The sequence below is a fragment of the Phocoena sinus genome, chromosome 19 (assembly GCF_008692025.1).
Source record: "Phocoena sinus isolate mPhoSin1 chromosome 19, mPhoSin1.pri, whole genome shotgun sequence".
In the NCBI taxonomy this organism is placed as follows: domain Eukaryota; kingdom Metazoa; phylum Chordata; class Mammalia; order Artiodactyla; family Phocoenidae; genus Phocoena; species Phocoena sinus.
Genome location: NC_045781.1, coordinates 148,500 through 164,224, shown reverse-complemented (window position 1 = coordinate 164,224; position 15,725 = coordinate 148,500). Strand labels below are relative to the sequence as shown.

Here is a 15,725-nt window from a genome sequence, read left to right as displayed (position 1 = left end):
CGGCGCGCGTGCGGAGTAAACGGCCTGGAGCAGGGACTACAATAACGGACGCGAGCCCGGCCGGTGGACCAGGCTGCGGCGGCGACGATGCAGATGCCCCGCCCCTGCCGCACGAGCGGCGCTGCGGGTGGTGGAGGCGGCGGTGGGAGGAGCGCGCTCAGGCGCGTGCGTACTCATGGCCTCCCCCGCCCCGGCCCGCCCCGGCCCCGCCCCCGGGCGAGAGGCGCCCAGTGCGCGTGCGCGACGGCGTCGGCGCCAGTTATTTCTGTCCCGCCCCCCAACCGCGGCTCTTTCTGCGAGCGGGCGGGCGGTCGAGCGGTTGTGCGCGTGCCGCGTGGCGCTGGTTTCGGTCGCCGCTGAGAAGGAAGCGCGGGCGGCGGCGGAGGCAGGAGAGCGGGCAGCGGCCGGCCGGGCCTCGGCAGCGCCCCGCGCGCAGCGGGCGGCGACCTACGCGGCGCGTGGCGGAGCTAGGCCTCGCGGCGGCAGCGGCCCAGCCGTTGGCGGCGAGCGCGTCTGCGCCTGCGCGGCGGGCCCCGCGCCCCTCCTCCCCCCCTGGGCGCCCCCGGCGGCGTGTGAATGGCGGCCTCGGCGGCGGCGGCGGCCTCGGCGGCGGCAGCGGCTGCCTCCGGCAGCCCGGGCCCGGGAGAGGGCTCGGCGGGCGCCGAGAAGCGCGTCGCCGCCTCCTCGGCCACGGCCTCGGCTTCGGCCTCGGCGGCGGCGTCCGCATCGGCATCGTCGCCCGCGGGGGGCGGCGGCGAGGCGCTGGAACTGCTGGAGCACTGCGGCGTGTGCCGGGAGCGCCTGCGGCCCGAGAGGGAACCGCGCCTGTTACCCTGCCTGCACTCGGCCTGCAGCGCCTGCCTCGGGCCCGCGGCGCCTGCCGCCGCCAACAGCTCAGGGGACGGAGGTGCGGCGGGCGACGGCGCTGGTGAGTGCGGTGGGGCCGGGGGCGGCCCCTCCCCCACCCCGCAGCCTTTGATCCCTTTGAGGCTCGGGGACTGGGGGTCGGTTCCCAGCGTGACGATGGCGGGGGTCGCCTGGGCGAGAGGATGGGGACCCGAAGAGTGGCCGGAACGTGTGTGGGCAGTGGGCTGCGGCCCGGTTACTGAGATGGGGCGACTGTTTAAAGTTCGGTAAAGAAGGGTTTGGTTCTTCCTCCGGGAGGGGAGGGTCGCCTCAGTTCGGCAGGGGATGGAGTTTGGGGCCCAGTGAGGGGATGCGCTCACCGTGCGATGGTTTTGTTTCTTCGTGTTCTGCGTAGTGGTGGACTGTCCAGTATGTAAGCAGCAGTGTTTCTCCAAAGATATTGTGGAGAATTACTTCATGCGCGACAGTGGCAGCAAGGCTGCCACCGATTCCCAGGATGCGAATCAGGTATGTCTCGCCCAAGCAACCCCCAGGAGGTCTCTGGCCATGAGTAGGGGTCACTAGACCAGAGCGTGGTACCAGCTCCAGGCTTTACTGTCCCCGTAGTAGAAAGCTCAGGGCAGGTTGTCTAGGCTAAGTAAGGGCCCCACCTTTCTTCATGTCGTATTTCTTGGTTCTAAATGCAGATTGGTTTGGTGGTTCTGTCTCTTCTGACTCTGCCTTTGCTCAGCAGTGCTGCACTAGCTGTGAGGATAATGCCCCGGCCACCAGTTACTGTGTGGAGTGCTCTGAGCCGCTGTGTGAGACGTGTGTGGAGGCACACCAGCGGGTGAAGTACACCAAGGACCACACTGTGCGTTCCACTGGTATGCAGCGTGCAGGGGGCTGCCCTTGCTGTTCTCCTCTATATGCCTTCAGTTGTTTATGATGGTAGTTGCAGATGGTGGAAGGATCTCAGGGAATTTCTCTACGGGGTACCAACTGAAGGGCCTGAGGGCAGAACTCAAAAAGGGGGAGGCTGGGGCTCTGGTGGGCTGTCTCTGCAGGTCCAGTGGCAGGGGAAAAGCCACAGGCAGGGAGTGGGGGGAGTTCACAGGGGATCTCATGGTGCTGCAGGGGGTGTATAGAGGGCTTGAGGAAGCTCATCAGGGAACCCCCCTAGGCAGGGGATAGGCCTCCAGTGGTAGAGAGATCCGCACGTATGGATAGGGAGATGCAGGGTGTTGGGGAATGATGTGAGGGACCTCCTGGACCAGAGGTTCCCTGGCACCTGTTTTAAGCCTCTGTAGGGGAAAGTGAGGTCTTTGGGCCTTGTGTCTTAACAAGCTGGTAGGGTCATCAGACTATCACTGACCAGTGAGTGCTGGAGGTGTTCTTATCGTTGGGTCACAGGTATTTCACAGCCTAGCTTGGTATTTCCAGATTTTTCTGTGAATGTGCTGGAAGTGCTATGGAGAGGGCCTTGCGCTTGGTTTTTGGCCCAGGACTCCCCATGAGTGGCGTTCTGGTAGTCACACTGTGGCTCCGCCAGCCCAGAGGACAGTTTTGATGGGAAAACTTGGGTAGAGATGGTTCCTGTGGGGCATGAGGAGCCAGGAGAGAAGGGCAGGGGTCTCCAGGGGGTCCTGGGTTCCAGGCAAGGGTCGGGGTGCAAGAGCGGGCAATATTTAGAGGAGCTGAGGCTCGGTTTATTTGTATCGAAATGTTCCTATGTCTCACGCCGGACTGGTGTAGTAACGACACATGATAGGGATTGGGGAGGAAAGAAGGATGGATGTTCTCGGTTTTCTAGTGGCAACAGCCTCTGGGGAGGGCTGAGGGGGTCAACGTGGTGTATTAGTCTTTGGGGGAGTGTTGCTCTGAGCAGTAGGACCTTTGTCCCAGCACAGGGGGCCTGACGTCTCTCTGAGGGTCCTGGTCTGATATCTCTCCAGCCTGAGAAGGCTTTGCAGGTTCCCCGGTGGGTTGTTAAGATGGTGTGGTCTCCTTTTAGCAGAGAAGAGAGGGGAGGTCACCAGGCATGGCTTATGAGGAAAATGTATCTGACGGTCTCTTTAAGCCCTGATTTGCTTTTTGTCTGAGCCAGAAAGCAAATGTTGTGTGTGCTGGGATGCCACAGTAGCCAGAATCCCCCTCCCCTGCTGGACAGAATCCTCTGTGAGTGGAGGAGAAAGGGAGCCCAGTGGCGGATGGGGGCAGGGCTTCAGAGGTGGAGGAGCTTTCTTGAGTGTCCATCTGGAGGAGGTTTCAGCAGAGGGAACAGCGGGGAGGTCTCTCCTGGCAGAGGCCGTCAGTCTACGTTAAGCTGTCACCTCCAGAAGCTGAGAGGAGAGGGGTGTGACCCTCTTGGTCAGGCTGAGAGCAAGGATCTCTGCTCCTCCCTGTCCACTGCTGTAGGCCCTCTGGGTCCTTCCGGCAGATAGCCCAGGGTTGCAGGACAGGCAGGAAGGAAGGCCCTGATCTCTGTCCGCTCCTCGAGCTGGAGGTGGTGAGGATGAGCTCCCACTTCATAGATCCCATTCCCCAGGACCAGCCAAGTCGAGGGACGGTGAGCGCACGGTGTATTGCAACGTGCACAAGCACGAGCCCCTTGTGTTGTTTTGCGAGAGTTGCGACACCCTCACCTGCCGGGACTGCCAGCTCAACGCCCACAAGGACCACCAGTGAGTCCTGAGGCTTGGTGGGTGGGTGCTGCCTGTTCCTGTGCTGGGCGCCCGGGCCCACCTCTATCTGCCCTCAGGTACCAGTTCCTGGAGGATGCTGTGAGGAACCAGCGCAAGCTCCTGGCCTCACTGGTGAAGCGCCTCGGGGACAAGCATGCGACATTGCAGAAGAACACCAAGGAGGTTCGCAGCTCGTAAGTGTGGGTGCCTGTGCTGTGCTGGGGCGGGGGGTGGGGTGGCTCTGGGTGAGCACCTGCCTGAGTGGCCCTGACCTCACCCACTCTGCTACCCAGGATCCGCCAAGTGTCTGACGTACAGAAGCGCGTGCAGGTGGACGTTAAGATGGCCATCCTGCAGATCATGAAGGAACTGAACAAGCGGGGTCGTGTGCTGGTTAACGACGCCCAGGTACCTGCTGCGTGGTCCTTCTCTGTTGGCAGCTCACTCTGCCTCAGGTGGAATCGTCCTGGGGTTTGGCGCCCTCTGCTGGCTGCTGATGCCCTCCTCGGGTGGGGAGAGGTTCTGGTGCTCTGTCCTCCCTGACCCCATCTGCTCTCCACCTGCAGAAGGTGACTGAGGGGCAGCAGGAGCGCCTGGAGCGCCAGCACTGGACCATGACCAAGATCCAGAAGCACCAGGAACACATCCTGCGCTTTGCCTCGTGGGCTCTGGAAAGTGACAACAACACTGCTCTGCTACTCTCCAAGAAGCTGGTGTGTGCTGGTGGGCACCCAGGTGGTGGGTTCCAGGTAGGCACCTCGCGAGACGCTGGAGCCCTGTTCGCTGCCCGTGTGCTCATGTACCGCCCACCCCCAGATCTACTTCCAGCTGCACCGGGCCCTCAAGATGATCGTGGACCCCGTGGAGCCACACGGTGAGATGAAGTTCCAGTGGGACCTCAATGCCTGGACCAAGAGTGCAGAGGCCTTTGGTGGGTTTTTGTCTTTCTCTTGCTGCACCCTGCCATCCCAGGCACTGCACTTTCTTACACTGTTTTACTTCTTTACTGCAGGCAAGATCGTGGCAGAACGTCCTGGCACCAACTCCACAGGCCCTGTACCCATGGCCCCTCCTCGGGCTCCAGGGCCTTTGAGCAAGCAGGGCTCTGGCAGCAGCCAGGTGAGCCAGGGAGGGGACCATAGTGGGAGGAAAGAGGCACGGGGTCCTGTGGGATACCTGTCCACTGAGGTCCACTTGCTCTGCCCACAGCCTATGGAGGTGCAGGAAGGCTATGGCTTCGGGTCAGGTGAGTGATTCTGCCCCCCCCCAGTAGGTGGGAGAGCTGCAGTGCCCTATGTCCACCCCAACCTGTTTTCTGTGTTCCGAGCAGATGACCCTTACTCGAGTGCAGAGCCCCACGTGTCAGGGGTGAAGCGGTGAGTGTGGCTGCCCTTTGGTGGTTATAGGGACAGGGTGGCCATAGGGGTGGGGCGCTCACACCAAGCCACGCCCACAGGTCCCGCTCAAGTGATGGTGAGGTGAGTGGCCTCATGCGTAAGGTGCCACGGGTGAGCCTCGAACGCCTGGACTTGGATCTCACGGCTGACAGCCAGCCACCAGTCTTCAAGGTCTTCCCAGGCAGCACCACTGAGGATTACAACCTCATTGTCATTGAGCGAGGTGCTGCAGCTGTTGCAGCTGGACAGCCTGGGACTGCGCCCCCAGGGGCCCCTGGTGCTCCGCCCCTGCCTGGCATGGCCATCGTCAAGGTGAGCCTGCCCAAGTGACTGTGGCTGGGAGATGAGGATCTACTGCCCAGGCCGGCACCCCACTGAACACCCCTCACCTCCTCACAGGAGGAAGAAACAGAGGCTGCCATTGGGGCCCCGCCTGCTGCCACTGAGGGCCCCGAGACCAAACCTGTGTTGATGGCCCTGGCGGAGGGCCCCGGCGCCGAGGGCCCCCGCCTGGCTTCACCCAGTGGCAGCACCAGCTCAGGCCTGGAGGTGGTGGCTCCAGAGGGCACCTCAGCCCCAGCTGGTGGCCCAGGTGCCCTGGATGACAGTGCCACCATCTGCCGTGTCTGCCAGAAGCCAGGTGACCTGGTCATGTGCAACCAGTGCGAGTTCTGCTTCCACCTGGACTGCCACCTGCCTGCCCTGCAGGATGTGCCAGGGTGCGAGGCTGTGCGGGGTCTGTAGGGTGGAGGGCTGGGCCAGGTGCCGTGCAGCCCCTCACGGTCTGTTTCCTCTAGGGAGGAGTGGAGCTGCTCTCTCTGCCACGTGCTACCCGACCTGAAGGAGGAGGATGGCAGCCTAAACCTGGATGGGGGTGACAGCACTGGTGTGGTGGCCAAGCTCTCGCCAGCCAACCAGCAGGTGAGGGTGGGGCCCACTCCCTTGGTTTGGCCAGCAGCACCCCAAGTCCCCTATGACTCTGATGTTCATGTAATGCCTGCAGAAGTGTGAGCGCGTCCTGCTGGCCCTTTTCTGCCATGAGCCCTGCCGGCCCCTGCACCAGCTGGCTACTGACTCCACCTTCTCCCTGGTGAGTTCTGGGACTTGGGAGGGTGGGAGGTACAGGGGCTGTTTGGCCTCACCTTCAGCCTGTGGCCTCTGCTTGAAGGATCAGCCCGGCGGCACCCTGGACTTGACGCTGATTCGAGCCCGTCTCCAGGAGAAGTTGTCACCCCCCTACAGCTCCCCCCAGGAGTTTGCCCAGGATGTGGGCCGCATGTTCAAGCAGTTCAACAAGCTGACAGAGGTGAGCCTGTTGGGGTGGGGATGGGTTGGGGAGGGGAGGCTGGGGGCAGAGAGGTGGGCGACCTAGGACCCATCCACTGTAATTTGCCCGGCAGGACAAGGCCGATGTGCAGTCCATCATTGGCCTGCAGCGCTTCTTTGAGACTCGCATGAACGAAGCCTTTGGTGACACCAAGTTCTCCGCCGTTCTGGTGGAGCCCCCGCCGCTGAGCCTGCCTGGTGCTGGCCTGAGCGCCCAGGACCTGTCCAGTGGCCCTGGTGATGGCCCCTGAGGCTGGGCTGCCCCCGAGCCACTCCAACCTGGCTCTGTTCTCTGTTCTGTCCTGTCACCCCCTCTTCTCTCTCCTCTTCTCCTCCCTCCGGTGGCCTGGTTCCCACTCCTTGGTGGCCCATACCCCAGCCCCTCACGATATGGTTTTTACTTCTGTGGATTTAATAAAAACTTCACCCGTTACTCAGGCCTTGGTTGGTGGGGGCAGCGGTCCTGGGGGCGTGGTCTCTGGCTGTTACCGATCCCTCACCAAACCCTGTTGGGCCAGATGGGGGTGGGGCACTCATCTCCAGCCACCTGGGTGTCCAGGGAGTGGGGAGCAGCACCCCTCCTGGGCCCTTTGCGATCTGGGGAGTGTCTGGTGGGTAGGAGGGTCACCCGGTAGGTAGGCAGACCCAGGCTAACCTGTGGGCAGGCAGGGTGAATCCCCAGGTAGGTGCTGCACGGCAGCTCTTTCTCCCCGAGAGCTTCCTGGACTGGTTTGGAACCGTTTCTCGCAACCAGCTCTTCAAAGTGAGCTGGGTGGGCTGGGCTAAGCGGAGCTGGGCAGTGCATCCCTGGGGGACAGGCCTGGACTCCTGGGATGCTATCAGGATGTCTGGGGAGCCTGCCTTCTTGGGGGTGCTGGGCCAGTGTCTGCTGCGCGTTTTCACATCCCAAGCCCTGAAGACGGGTGGGCTTGGTCTGTCCACTCCTGCCAAAATGAGAAAACTTCCAGCCCTCTGTCTTATACCCCAGCTAATGTGGCCCACATTACCAAGCCCTGCCTGAGCAACTCCTGTCAGCCCTGTCACCAGACTCCCTAACCCAGCCTGGCTCACATCAGGCCACTCACACAGGCCCAAGACTAGTGGCCAACTTCTTTTATTGCAGAAGGTACAATGAAAATGCTGGGCCCTCCGCTGGCTCCCTAGGGTGGCACGGGGGTGTGCTGTGTGTGCAGTCAGTCCCTTCGAAGGTTCTTGAGCCGCTCCTCCAGGTCTGCGTCTGCATCGACTAGGGCGGAGGCTGCAGCCTCTGCTTTCTTCCCACTGGCAGCCACACTGAGGGAGCCTCCAGTGGAGGGGAGGTCTGCAGAGAAGGGGGGTTAGGAAGAGAGCCCCTGCGGGAAGGAGTAATGCTGGGAGAGGGAGGGTCTGCGCGATGGCTGAGCTGCGCGCAGGACAGGGCCCAGGGTCTGGACACTCACTTGACAGCTCATCCGTCAGGCTCAACCCCAGCTCGTCCAGGACCTGGGCTACGACAGCGTCACTAGGTAAAAAAAAAAAGAACTATGAGGGCCAGGCACCCGGAGGGCCAGGCATCCCCTCCGTCCCCACCCTTCTGCCTCCTGTCTCCAAACCTCTCCTCTTCATCGTCCTCGTCACCCATGGCATCGTCAATGGCATCGTTCATCATCTCCTCCTTCATGTCCATAATCTCTGCCTGCCGCTCGAACTCCATCATGATCTTCTGGATCTGGGGCAACTTCAGCTGGAAGTGGGAGGAGGGTGAGTCTGGCCCCTGAGGTTAGCAGGGGTAGGGAGGGGGGGATCGGGAGAGGCGCACCTGTCTGTTCATGGTGCCCATGGCCTTGGTGACGCCCTTCATGGCTTGTGCCATTGAGTTGTTAGACTTGAGTGTCTGGATCTTGAGGGACACAGCCTGGATGTTGGCCCGCATCAACACAAACTTTCGCACGTACCGCCTTGTGCGCACCAGGTCTCTTGCCATGATACGCACAGCGTCCTGCGAGGGGACAGAGGTGGCAGGGAGCCAGCCTTGGAAGTATGCTCACTGCCACTCCACCATGCCCACTGAGGCTTTCAGGGGCTCCTATGTGCCTGCTCCCACTGGCCACTGTTCCCTTTCGCCCTCATGCCTCTTGGGTCACCACTGCACAGACTCCTCCGCGGGCTTCTCATCTCTGCTCCAGAAATGAGGGGAAGAAAGGTGGGGCCACCCTTGAGGGGTCCTTTTCTCTCCATGTCTATGGAGTCAACACCCATTCCTGAATTTCTCTCCTGGCCAAAGAATGTGTGTCTCCCTCCACCTCACACAGGCCCTCACCTGAAGTACAGGATCCTGATTCACACACAAACACTTCCAAACCTCACCTTTTCACTTCCTCCCCAGAGCTCTTCCTTGCTTTGCCCATCCCAGGAAATGGCACCTCAACCCAGCTGTTCAGGCCAAAACTCTGTCGCCCATCAAAGGTGCTGCTCCCCAGCAGTTCAGGCTGTGCCCATCTCTCTGCTCACTGGCCCCCAGGGCCAGTGCATTCCATGCCACGTGGGCTCCCGCTGTGGCCCACGATTCCGAGTGGTCTGGCCCACATCCACTCCTCTGGGCTCACCCATCACTCTCATGGAGCATCTGCTGTTCTATCTGACACACTTGCCACTTGGATCTTCACGGGCTCACTCTCTTCCTTACTCAACGTTTGGCTCTGACACCACCTCCACAGAGGCAGCCTTTTGGACCCTGAAACTAGGGAAAGCCCCACTCAACCCTTCATTTCCCTAGAAGCACCTCCCTGTTGGTGCTCAGCATGTCCAGTTTGCTGCAGCCCCAGTGTCTGAACAAGCAACAGCACTGGCCTGTGTCCCAGGCTGTGCCCAGTCGAGCTTACCATCTGGCCCTGCTTGGCCATTTTCTTGATGTCTGCAATGATTTTCTTCTCCTGGGTCTCTAGCTTCTGTCGCTCACGGTCCAGCTCTCGCATGGCGCGGTTCAGGGCGCGCTGGTTCTGCCGCAGCAGCTCCTCCGGCGTCTTCCGGCGCCCAAACAGCAGGTCCATGGCCGCAGGAGCCCACCGGTAGGACTGGGGCAAGTGTGAAGCCTTACTGCAGAGTGGTGTGAGGCCCAAAACGAGGGCATGAGGCAGAGCTGGGGTCACACTGTGTATGGGCAGGGACAGATGGGGGCTCCCAAAATGGAAAGGGCTGAGCAGGGGGAAAAGGCGTGAATGGAAGGCCAAAAGAGTGGAGTCTGGAACTTGGGTAGCCCCAGGGACGTGAGTGGGGACAACGTGCCCACCCCAACCCCTCCTCCATCACAGTGCCCCCACAGAGGTTCAAGGCTTCCACCTCGTCCTGCAGACCCTGCGATGAGGCCCTAGCGTGTTCGGTGGACTGAGACTGGAGATGGCCGTGTGTGGGCTGACGGGGGTAGGGGGCACTTGGAACCCTGAGCGCCAAGGACAGGGCACTTGAGAGGGTCCCTGACAGGAGGAGGTGGAGGCTGCGAGTGCTAGAAACAGGGTGGATGGGGGCGGCCCTGAAGCTGACAACGTATGCATGGAATTCGGTTTGGGGCGGGGGTCCTAAATGCCGAGGGAATCTGGGCGCGGAGAATAAGGTTGGCGGGCGTTGCGGACTCCTGTACAGAGGGAGGGATGCTAAGTGTTGGGGTGCCTTGTTCACGCAGGAAAGCCTGGGGGGCCATTCGGGGTGTTGACCACTGAAGGCAAGACAGCATGGGGTCCTCTGATGATAAGGCCGGGTCCCAGAGAGGGGCGAGGCCCTCGTACGCCGCCACCCACGCGTCCACCCAGAGCCCGCGCCCCAGTAGGGGCCACTCACCGGAGTTGCGACAGGGACTCGCTTCCGTTTCCGGGTCACGCTTTTCTCGCTGGGAGGCCCGGAGCGCCCACCAACGACGGACCCTCGGTTCTGTCGCGTCGGCGGTCGCCGCCGTTTCCGGATTAAACCACCTGACGTCACACGCCCCGCCGGCGCCCGGAATGCTGGGCGGGGACAACAGCGCGCGTGCGCACGCGCCGGGGACCAGGCCGGCCCCAGGCGCATGCGCACCAGCTTCCGTGTCCCTGCCGCAGACTCGGTGTTCCACAGGTTCAAGTCCAGCCTAAGGGAGCCGAGCCACGGCCGGAGTCCTGGTCCTTGCGGGGTTGGCGCCCTTCCGGTCAGCCACCCAGAGGCCCTGCACCCCACCACGTTACCCACTGTAGGGCCCAGCTCATCTCAGGGACCGAGAACTCTCGCTGATGTTTCTGGACCTCAGGCACCCGGTGGCACCAGGCAGCATTCTCCTCGTCAAGCCCTCCAATGGCAGAAGGGGGCAGAACAGGAGATGGTGCGGACTTTCTTGTATGTTGGCTTACTGGCCAGGAAGCCTGTGGTTACTGGATCCTGCCCCTCCTTTGTTCCGGAGTGGGATTCATCCCACCCTGCCCGAGGCCTGGGGCTTGGTCCCCTCACGACTCCCAGGGCTGCCCCAGGCACTGGGCAGCCTGCTGACGCGGGGGCGGGGGGGGGGGGGCCCCTAATGCCACCTGTGATCACACAACTCCCACCACGCTTGCTGCAGGAGCCCTGGTGGACATCACCTGCCCCTCCCACCCCACAAAAGGAAGAGGCAGAGGCCATGCAGTAACATTCCCCTTTAATAGCCTGGCGGGACCTCCAGTGGTGCAGGGGTGGGGTGCCGGGTGCCCAGCCACCCTTGGCCTCCCACCCCAGAGCCCAGATTAGGGGGGCTGGACAGCACCCAGCGTGGGGCTAGACAAGCCAATTCATTTCCCATCGCTGAGCGGGTCGGGGGAGGCCGCGCCGACCTCAATCACATGGTGGTTTAAAAAAAAAAAAAAACTAGGAGCGGGTGGCAGGGAGGGGTGGCAGGTCAGGGCATGGGATTCCCCCACCGGCTGCCCCATGCCCCCCCCCACCTGTGGCCCCCAATAAATATTTGCAGGGGACGCCGGGGCTGGTGGCCCTGGCAGGGGTGGGTATGCGCCAACCCTATTTCAGGCAGCGCTCGAAGTAGGTGGAGCCAATATAGCCACCCCGCATGGAGCGCTGCACGTTCTGCTCAAACAGCCTCCGGTTGTTCTGCAGGACCTCGGCGGCTTCCTTGTTCAGTGGGTCTTCAGGGTTGGGCTCCTGTGGCCGGTATGGGTGGGGGTCAACAAGCCCAAGGGGCAGAAGTCCAACCTCCCCCAGCCCCAGCGCCCCCGCCCCTACTCACCAAGAAGAGATACTGCAGGCCATAAATTATGGAGTTTATCGTAAGGACTGGCTTCCAGTCCTCTCTGTGGGCAGAGAACATCACGATCAGGGGCTGGTGAGTGGGAAGCCGCCAGAGGCCCTGCTGGGACCGGACAGATCAGGCCCAGGGCACGGGACAGTGCGGATGGGAGAAGCTAGCAGGAGGGTGCAGAGAAGGACAGACCATGGAGAAAGCCAAGGTCAAGCCACGAGGAAGAAAACGTGGAGGTGAAGAGACAGAGGAACACACACCACAAGGGGTAAGGAATGGACAGAGACTGGTGTAGTGCAAGGCCATGAAGGGTGCCTGGCAGGCAGGGCTGGGGAGAGCTGTGGAGGGCTAGTGCCCTCACCTGAGAATGTTGAGGCAGACGTTGCCCTCGAGGTCAATGTTGGGGTGATAAACCATCGTCTCACACTTCACCTTGGGGGGGTCATGCGGGTAACCCTGGCCCACCTGGCTCCAGGAAAAGAGAGGGGAGGTGGATAGATGCCCCAGCAGTGCCTGGCCGGGGCCTCAGCTGTTGCTTCCTCAGCCCAGGGAGCCACCCCGGCCCACCGAGACTCACCTTAAAACTGAACACAAACTTCCCGCTCTTGTAGAAGCCCTGTGAAGGAAGGAAAGAGGAGTTGGGATCCCATCCAGCAAGGCCTGGCAGGTGAACCAGGTATCCCTACTTGAGGTGGGGCCACCCGCCGTGCCTGGGAGTCCAGCTGAGTGTGCCCTCACCTCATCAGGACAGATAACCAGCTTGAAGTTGAGGAGGTCGTCTGGATCTGAGAAGCTGATGTCGCACGTCTTGGGCAGATTCAGCTCGTTTATGTCTAGGTTTTCACAGCAGAAAAGGGAAACAGAGAGAAAGGAAGAGAGAGAGGAGGGTGTTCAGAGCAGGTGCAGGTGCCAGCAGAGCCTCTATAGCCTCCTCCAGGACCCCAGCTGTGTCCTGGGCAGTGGGACACATCCCCAACCCTCTCCCTGCTCTTTCTGCTCCCCAGTCTCCAGGCAGGCTCTTCTGGATCTACAGAACACCACAAACACACATGTTCAATTGTGACTGTGCTTGAGCTCCTGGCCCAGGGTAAGTTCCAACTCTTCTGAATCCACAGCCCTAAGTCCCAGCACCCAATAGCTGGGTCCCCCCGCAACCCAGCTCCTAAATGCCCCCACTCCCCTGTGCCCTCCAAGAGCCTCTGACTACCCCACACCCAGGATGCCTGGCCATAACCCCCACCTTCTAGAGGAGTCCCCAATTATCGGCCCAAACTCAAAAGACCTTATTCCCCCTCCACACCCTAAATCATCCCCCCACCAATCCCTGGTCCCCACGATCCATATACTCCTCTTTCTGCCTATCATCCCAAACCCAGGTTCCCATCTGACCTCCAGATCTGTTAGTTCCCAGCCCTCCTACCTTACACTGTTCTGACTATAAGATTTCCAGCATCTCCAGCACCATGGTCTAAACCCAACTCTACTCCTATCTCTAATCTCTGGCACCCACTGTCCCTCCCTCCTCCTCCTGTCACCCTAAACCCCAAATTGCCATGTGACGCCCCCCCCCCCCCCAGACTCACGAAACCCAGGCCCCAGAACGTACTTCACCACGCCTGACTCTGATTCCCACTGACCCCAGCATAAGACACTAAATCTCCCACTCGGATCCTCAATCCTCGGCCCCCACTATCCATATCTCCTCTGCCTTTCACCCAGGTTCCCGTCTGACCCCGCAGACTCTCGAGTTCCCGGTCCCCCCACTACACTGCCACCCTCAGATTCTCAGTCCCTAATATCAGACATCTGGCTTTCCAAATACCTTCAGTGCCCCATCCTCGGCCCCGCATCTCTGACCACTTCAGTGACTATTACTCCACCCCTGATCCCTCAATCCCCAGGCCCTGATCTCCGATCCCCACATCCGCGGCCCCCCCATTTCTGACACCTCTGACCCCTGGCGACCGCATTACCCCAAGCCAGGCCCTGACCTCCGACCTCCACCCCCATCCCGACTCCTTACCCTTCTGGATCCGCAGCTGCGCCGCCGACGCCTTCTTGCTGCTGCCCTTGGTGCCGCCCGCCGACTCCTCCTCCTTCTTCTGCTGCTTCAGCGAGAACAGCTTGATCATCCTGCCGCCGCCGCCGCTGCCGCCCCTGCGGGGCCCGGGACCCCGGCCACCCGGCCCCCCGCCGCCGCCGCCCTTGCCGCCTCCGCCACTCGGACCCGCCGCCGCGGCCTCTTCGGCTGCTGCCGCCGCCCGCCCGGCCTGCCGCGCCGCTCCGCGCCCACCGCGCGGCCCGCGTCGGCTCCCGTAGTCGGCTCCGGCCTGGCCCGGCGCCTCGGGCTCGCTCGGCAGCACTCGGGCCCACTCGGCTGTTCTCGTGTCCGCTCGGCCCCGCCTCCACCCGCCGCTCCCTCCTCCCCCTCGCCCGCCCCGGTGTCCTCAGGCCCAGCTGCGGCTGCGGACGTGGGGTCCTCAGGCCGCACCACTGGCCCGTTCACTCGCTCCCTTCCCGAGGGGGTTGCGGCTCGGGTCGGAACAGGGAGGCGGGGGCTGCGGTGGTGACGGCCGTGTACTGGAGGAGGGTCGGCTTCCGCGGCAGCAACGGCTTCGGCGCGGAGGTCCGCAACGGCCTCGGGCGCCCCACCGCTTCGGATATTTCCGCCGCCTGCCCGCTTCGGCTCTTTCCGCCCGGCCTGCGCTGTGCGCCTGCGCAGCCGCCGACGCCACCGCCCCGCGTTGCTCCGCGATGGGACTTGGGGATCGGGCTCCTTCGGCTAGGCTCGAGTATTTCCGTTCGCGCAGACCGGGCCGGCCGGTCACTTCCGGGGACGCCTGCGAGTCCAGGGAGTGGAGCGGTGTTGTCGCCATCTTTAAGTGGGGCAGATGCGGGCAGCTTCGCTTGCGGTACAACCATTCCCACTTGCACTTGTGCAGACGGCGGCGTAGGCGGGCCAAACGAAGTACTTGGCCCCGGGGGTCACAGACTGAGGCTGGGTCAGGTCAGAGCCTGAGCAAGGCAGGGGCGTTGCCTAGAGGGTGCGTGGTCCAGCACTTTCGGTGTCCCATCGCAAACCCAAAGAACCCTCTCGCAGAGAGTTTGGTTGAGGTAAACTAACAAGTAAAACGTGTATTGTGTCAGAGAGTAGTAAGCACTGTGGAGGTTTACACAGGCTGACACACTTCGGAAGCGGAAAGTGGGGAGGGCCGCTCTCTGCGCGGGTCTACAGTTCCAGCGGAGGTGCCCTACGACCTTCCGCCGGCTGCGCGTGAGATGTGGGCAGGGCCAATCTCCCCTCCAATCACGGCTCAGCGTGCCTCGGCGGGGCGGGAGGAAGCGGCGCGGAGCGGTTCCGCGATTTCAGGCTGTCACCAAGGGAACCGTCAGGCGGTGAGCGGTGCCGCGAGAGCTGGTTGGGGCGGGGGGGCCGGGCCCGTGGGGCGGCGGGGGCTCTGTCTCTCAGCCTGCCCGCGTCCGAATGAGGCTCCTGTCGCACGTCCCGTCCAGTCGCTGAGGCGACGTGCCGCCATCATACGGACCACCAAGGGAGAAGTAGTCGCGGCGGCCCAGTTGAGCCCGCGCTGGGGGTGGGCAGGCTCAGTCCATGGCCTCCTCTTGGCGAACGACCCCGGCCCCATCCTCACCCCAGGGAGTCGGCTCTACCCCTTCGGGTCTTGATTTGGCGTCCATCCCGGCCCCAGCCTCCTCAGAGGCCCTGCCCAGGTATCCTCGGCGTCTTTGGGCTCCGTGGACTGATCCCAGTGGTGTCTGTGCAGCCGCTCCCCCTTTTGCCCCTTTCCATTCTCTTTCCACCATCCCACACGCCCCTCTTCAGCCCTGTAGTTGTCCTAGCCTCACACTCCCAGCTTCGTTGACTCCCCTGAGAGCTGAGTGCTGGAGAGGCGCCGGAGTGAGGATGGGAGATCAGAAGCTGCAAACGGCTCAGGTTTGGGGCTGACAAGATTGCAGCCATCCCAGGGTTCTCAGGCTTCAGACATGGCTGGTCCTGGGACCCAGAGGGCTCTTCCAGACTCAATTTCCCTCTCCCTCTCCGTTCTTCTCATCCGCTCTGCTCTTGATTATTTATTTTTGTACAGGACGTGAGGGTTGATGACCATACTGTGGCTTCCAGCCAAAGTCTCAGGGGTGGTTTCTGTTGGCCAGTCTGGTTCATGTGCCCATCCCCAGGCCAGTTGCTTAGGCCCTTCCGCTAAGGTCCCATCTGGGGATGGGGAATTG

At 62.2% G+C, this 15,725-nt stretch overlaps 3 protein-coding genes across 5 annotated transcripts; 1 reads left to right on the top strand and 2 right to left on the bottom strand.

Annotated features, from left to right (window-relative positions):
• The first annotated feature begins 285 nt into the window (after positions 1-285).
• TRIM28 (tripartite motif containing 28) lies at positions 286-6,686 on the top strand. Its single transcript, XM_032614903.1, has 17 exons — positions 286-928; positions 1,262-1,374; positions 1,601-1,733; positions 3,395-3,530; positions 3,608-3,724; positions 3,824-3,938; positions 4,097-4,243; positions 4,347-4,461; positions 4,543-4,649; positions 4,740-4,776; positions 4,861-4,906; positions 4,987-5,239; positions 5,327-5,646; positions 5,725-5,848; positions 5,931-6,017; positions 6,096-6,233; positions 6,328-6,686. The coding sequence occupies exons 1-17, from the start codon at positions 577-579 to the stop codon at positions 6,502-6,504; spliced, it is 2,517 nt and encodes an 838-aa protein (XP_032470794.1). The 5' UTR covers positions 286-576; the 3' UTR covers positions 6,505-6,686.
• Positions 6,687-7,351: 665 nt separating this feature from the next.
• On the bottom strand, positions 7,352-10,737 carry CHMP2A (charged multivesicular body protein 2A). Of its 3 annotated transcripts, none has more exons than XM_032614963.1 (6): positions 10,067-10,298; positions 9,115-9,306; positions 8,052-8,231; positions 7,846-7,976; positions 7,693-7,754; positions 7,352-7,574 (listed from the first exon to the last, which is right to left on the bottom strand). In XM_032614963.1, exons 1-6 carry the CDS (start codon positions 10,289-10,291, stop codon positions 7,447-7,449), a joined length of 918 nt encoding a protein of 305 aa, XP_032470854.1. In that variant the 5' UTR covers positions 10,292-10,298; the 3' UTR covers positions 7,352-7,446. The 3 variants fall into 3 exon arrangements, 2 of the variants coding, with proteins under 2 accessions (XP_032470854.1, XP_032470855.1); XM_032614964.1 differs by having other exon boundaries at positions 9,115-9,328; positions 10,067-10,245; XR_004347143.1 differs by having other exon boundaries at positions 7,352-7,754; positions 7,846-10,737.
• Positions 10,738-10,869: 132 nt separating this feature from the next.
• Positions 10,870-14,128, bottom strand: UBE2M (ubiquitin conjugating enzyme E2 M). Its single transcript, XM_032614966.1, has 6 exons — positions 13,504-14,128; positions 12,219-12,313; positions 12,058-12,096; positions 11,842-11,945; positions 11,469-11,532; positions 10,870-11,383 (listed from the first exon to the last, which is right to left on the bottom strand). Exons 1-6 carry the CDS (start codon positions 13,610-13,612, stop codon positions 11,243-11,245), a joined length of 552 nt encoding a protein of 183 aa, XP_032470857.1. The 5' UTR covers positions 13,613-14,128; the 3' UTR covers positions 10,870-11,242.
• Between the last annotated feature and the right edge of the window lie 1,597 nt (positions 14,129-15,725).

Coding starts and splice junctions, on each gene's coding strand:
- TRIM28 (XM_032614903.1), top strand. CDS start 577: ATGGCGGCCTCGGCGGCGGCGGCGGCCTCGGCGGCGGCAGCGGCTGCC. Junction 3,725..3,823: donor ACCAAGGAGGTTCGCAGCTC/GTAAGTGTGGGT, acceptor TCTGCTACCCAG/GATCCGCCAAGTGTCTGACG. Junction 4,244..4,346: donor TGCTACTCTCCAAGAAGCTG/GTGTGTGCTGGT, acceptor GCCCACCCCCAG/ATCTACTTCCAGCTGCACCG.
- UBE2M (XM_032614966.1), bottom strand. CDS start 13,612: ATGATCAAGCTGTTCTCGCTGAAGCAGCAGAAGAAGGAGGAGGAGTCG. Junction 11,946..12,057: donor AGTTTGTGTTCAGTTTTAAG/GTGAGTCTCGGT, acceptor TCCTGGAGCCAG/GTGGGCCAGGGTTACCCGCA. Junction 11,533..11,841: donor GTCTGCCTCAACATTCTCAG/GTGAGGGCACTA, acceptor CTCTGCCCACAG/AGAGGACTGGAAGCCAGTCC.
- CHMP2A (XM_032614963.1), bottom strand. CDS start 10,291: ATGCGCCTGGGGCCGGCCTGGTCCCCGGCGCGTGCGCACGCGCGCTGT. Junction 8,232..9,114: donor TGGCCAAGCAGGGCCAGATG/GTAAGCTCGACT, acceptor GTCCCCTCGCAG/GACGCTGTGCGTATCATGGC. Junction 7,575..7,692: donor CCTGACGGATGAGCTGTCAA/GTGAGTGTCCAG, acceptor CCTTCTCTGCAG/ACCTCCCCTCCACTGGAGGC.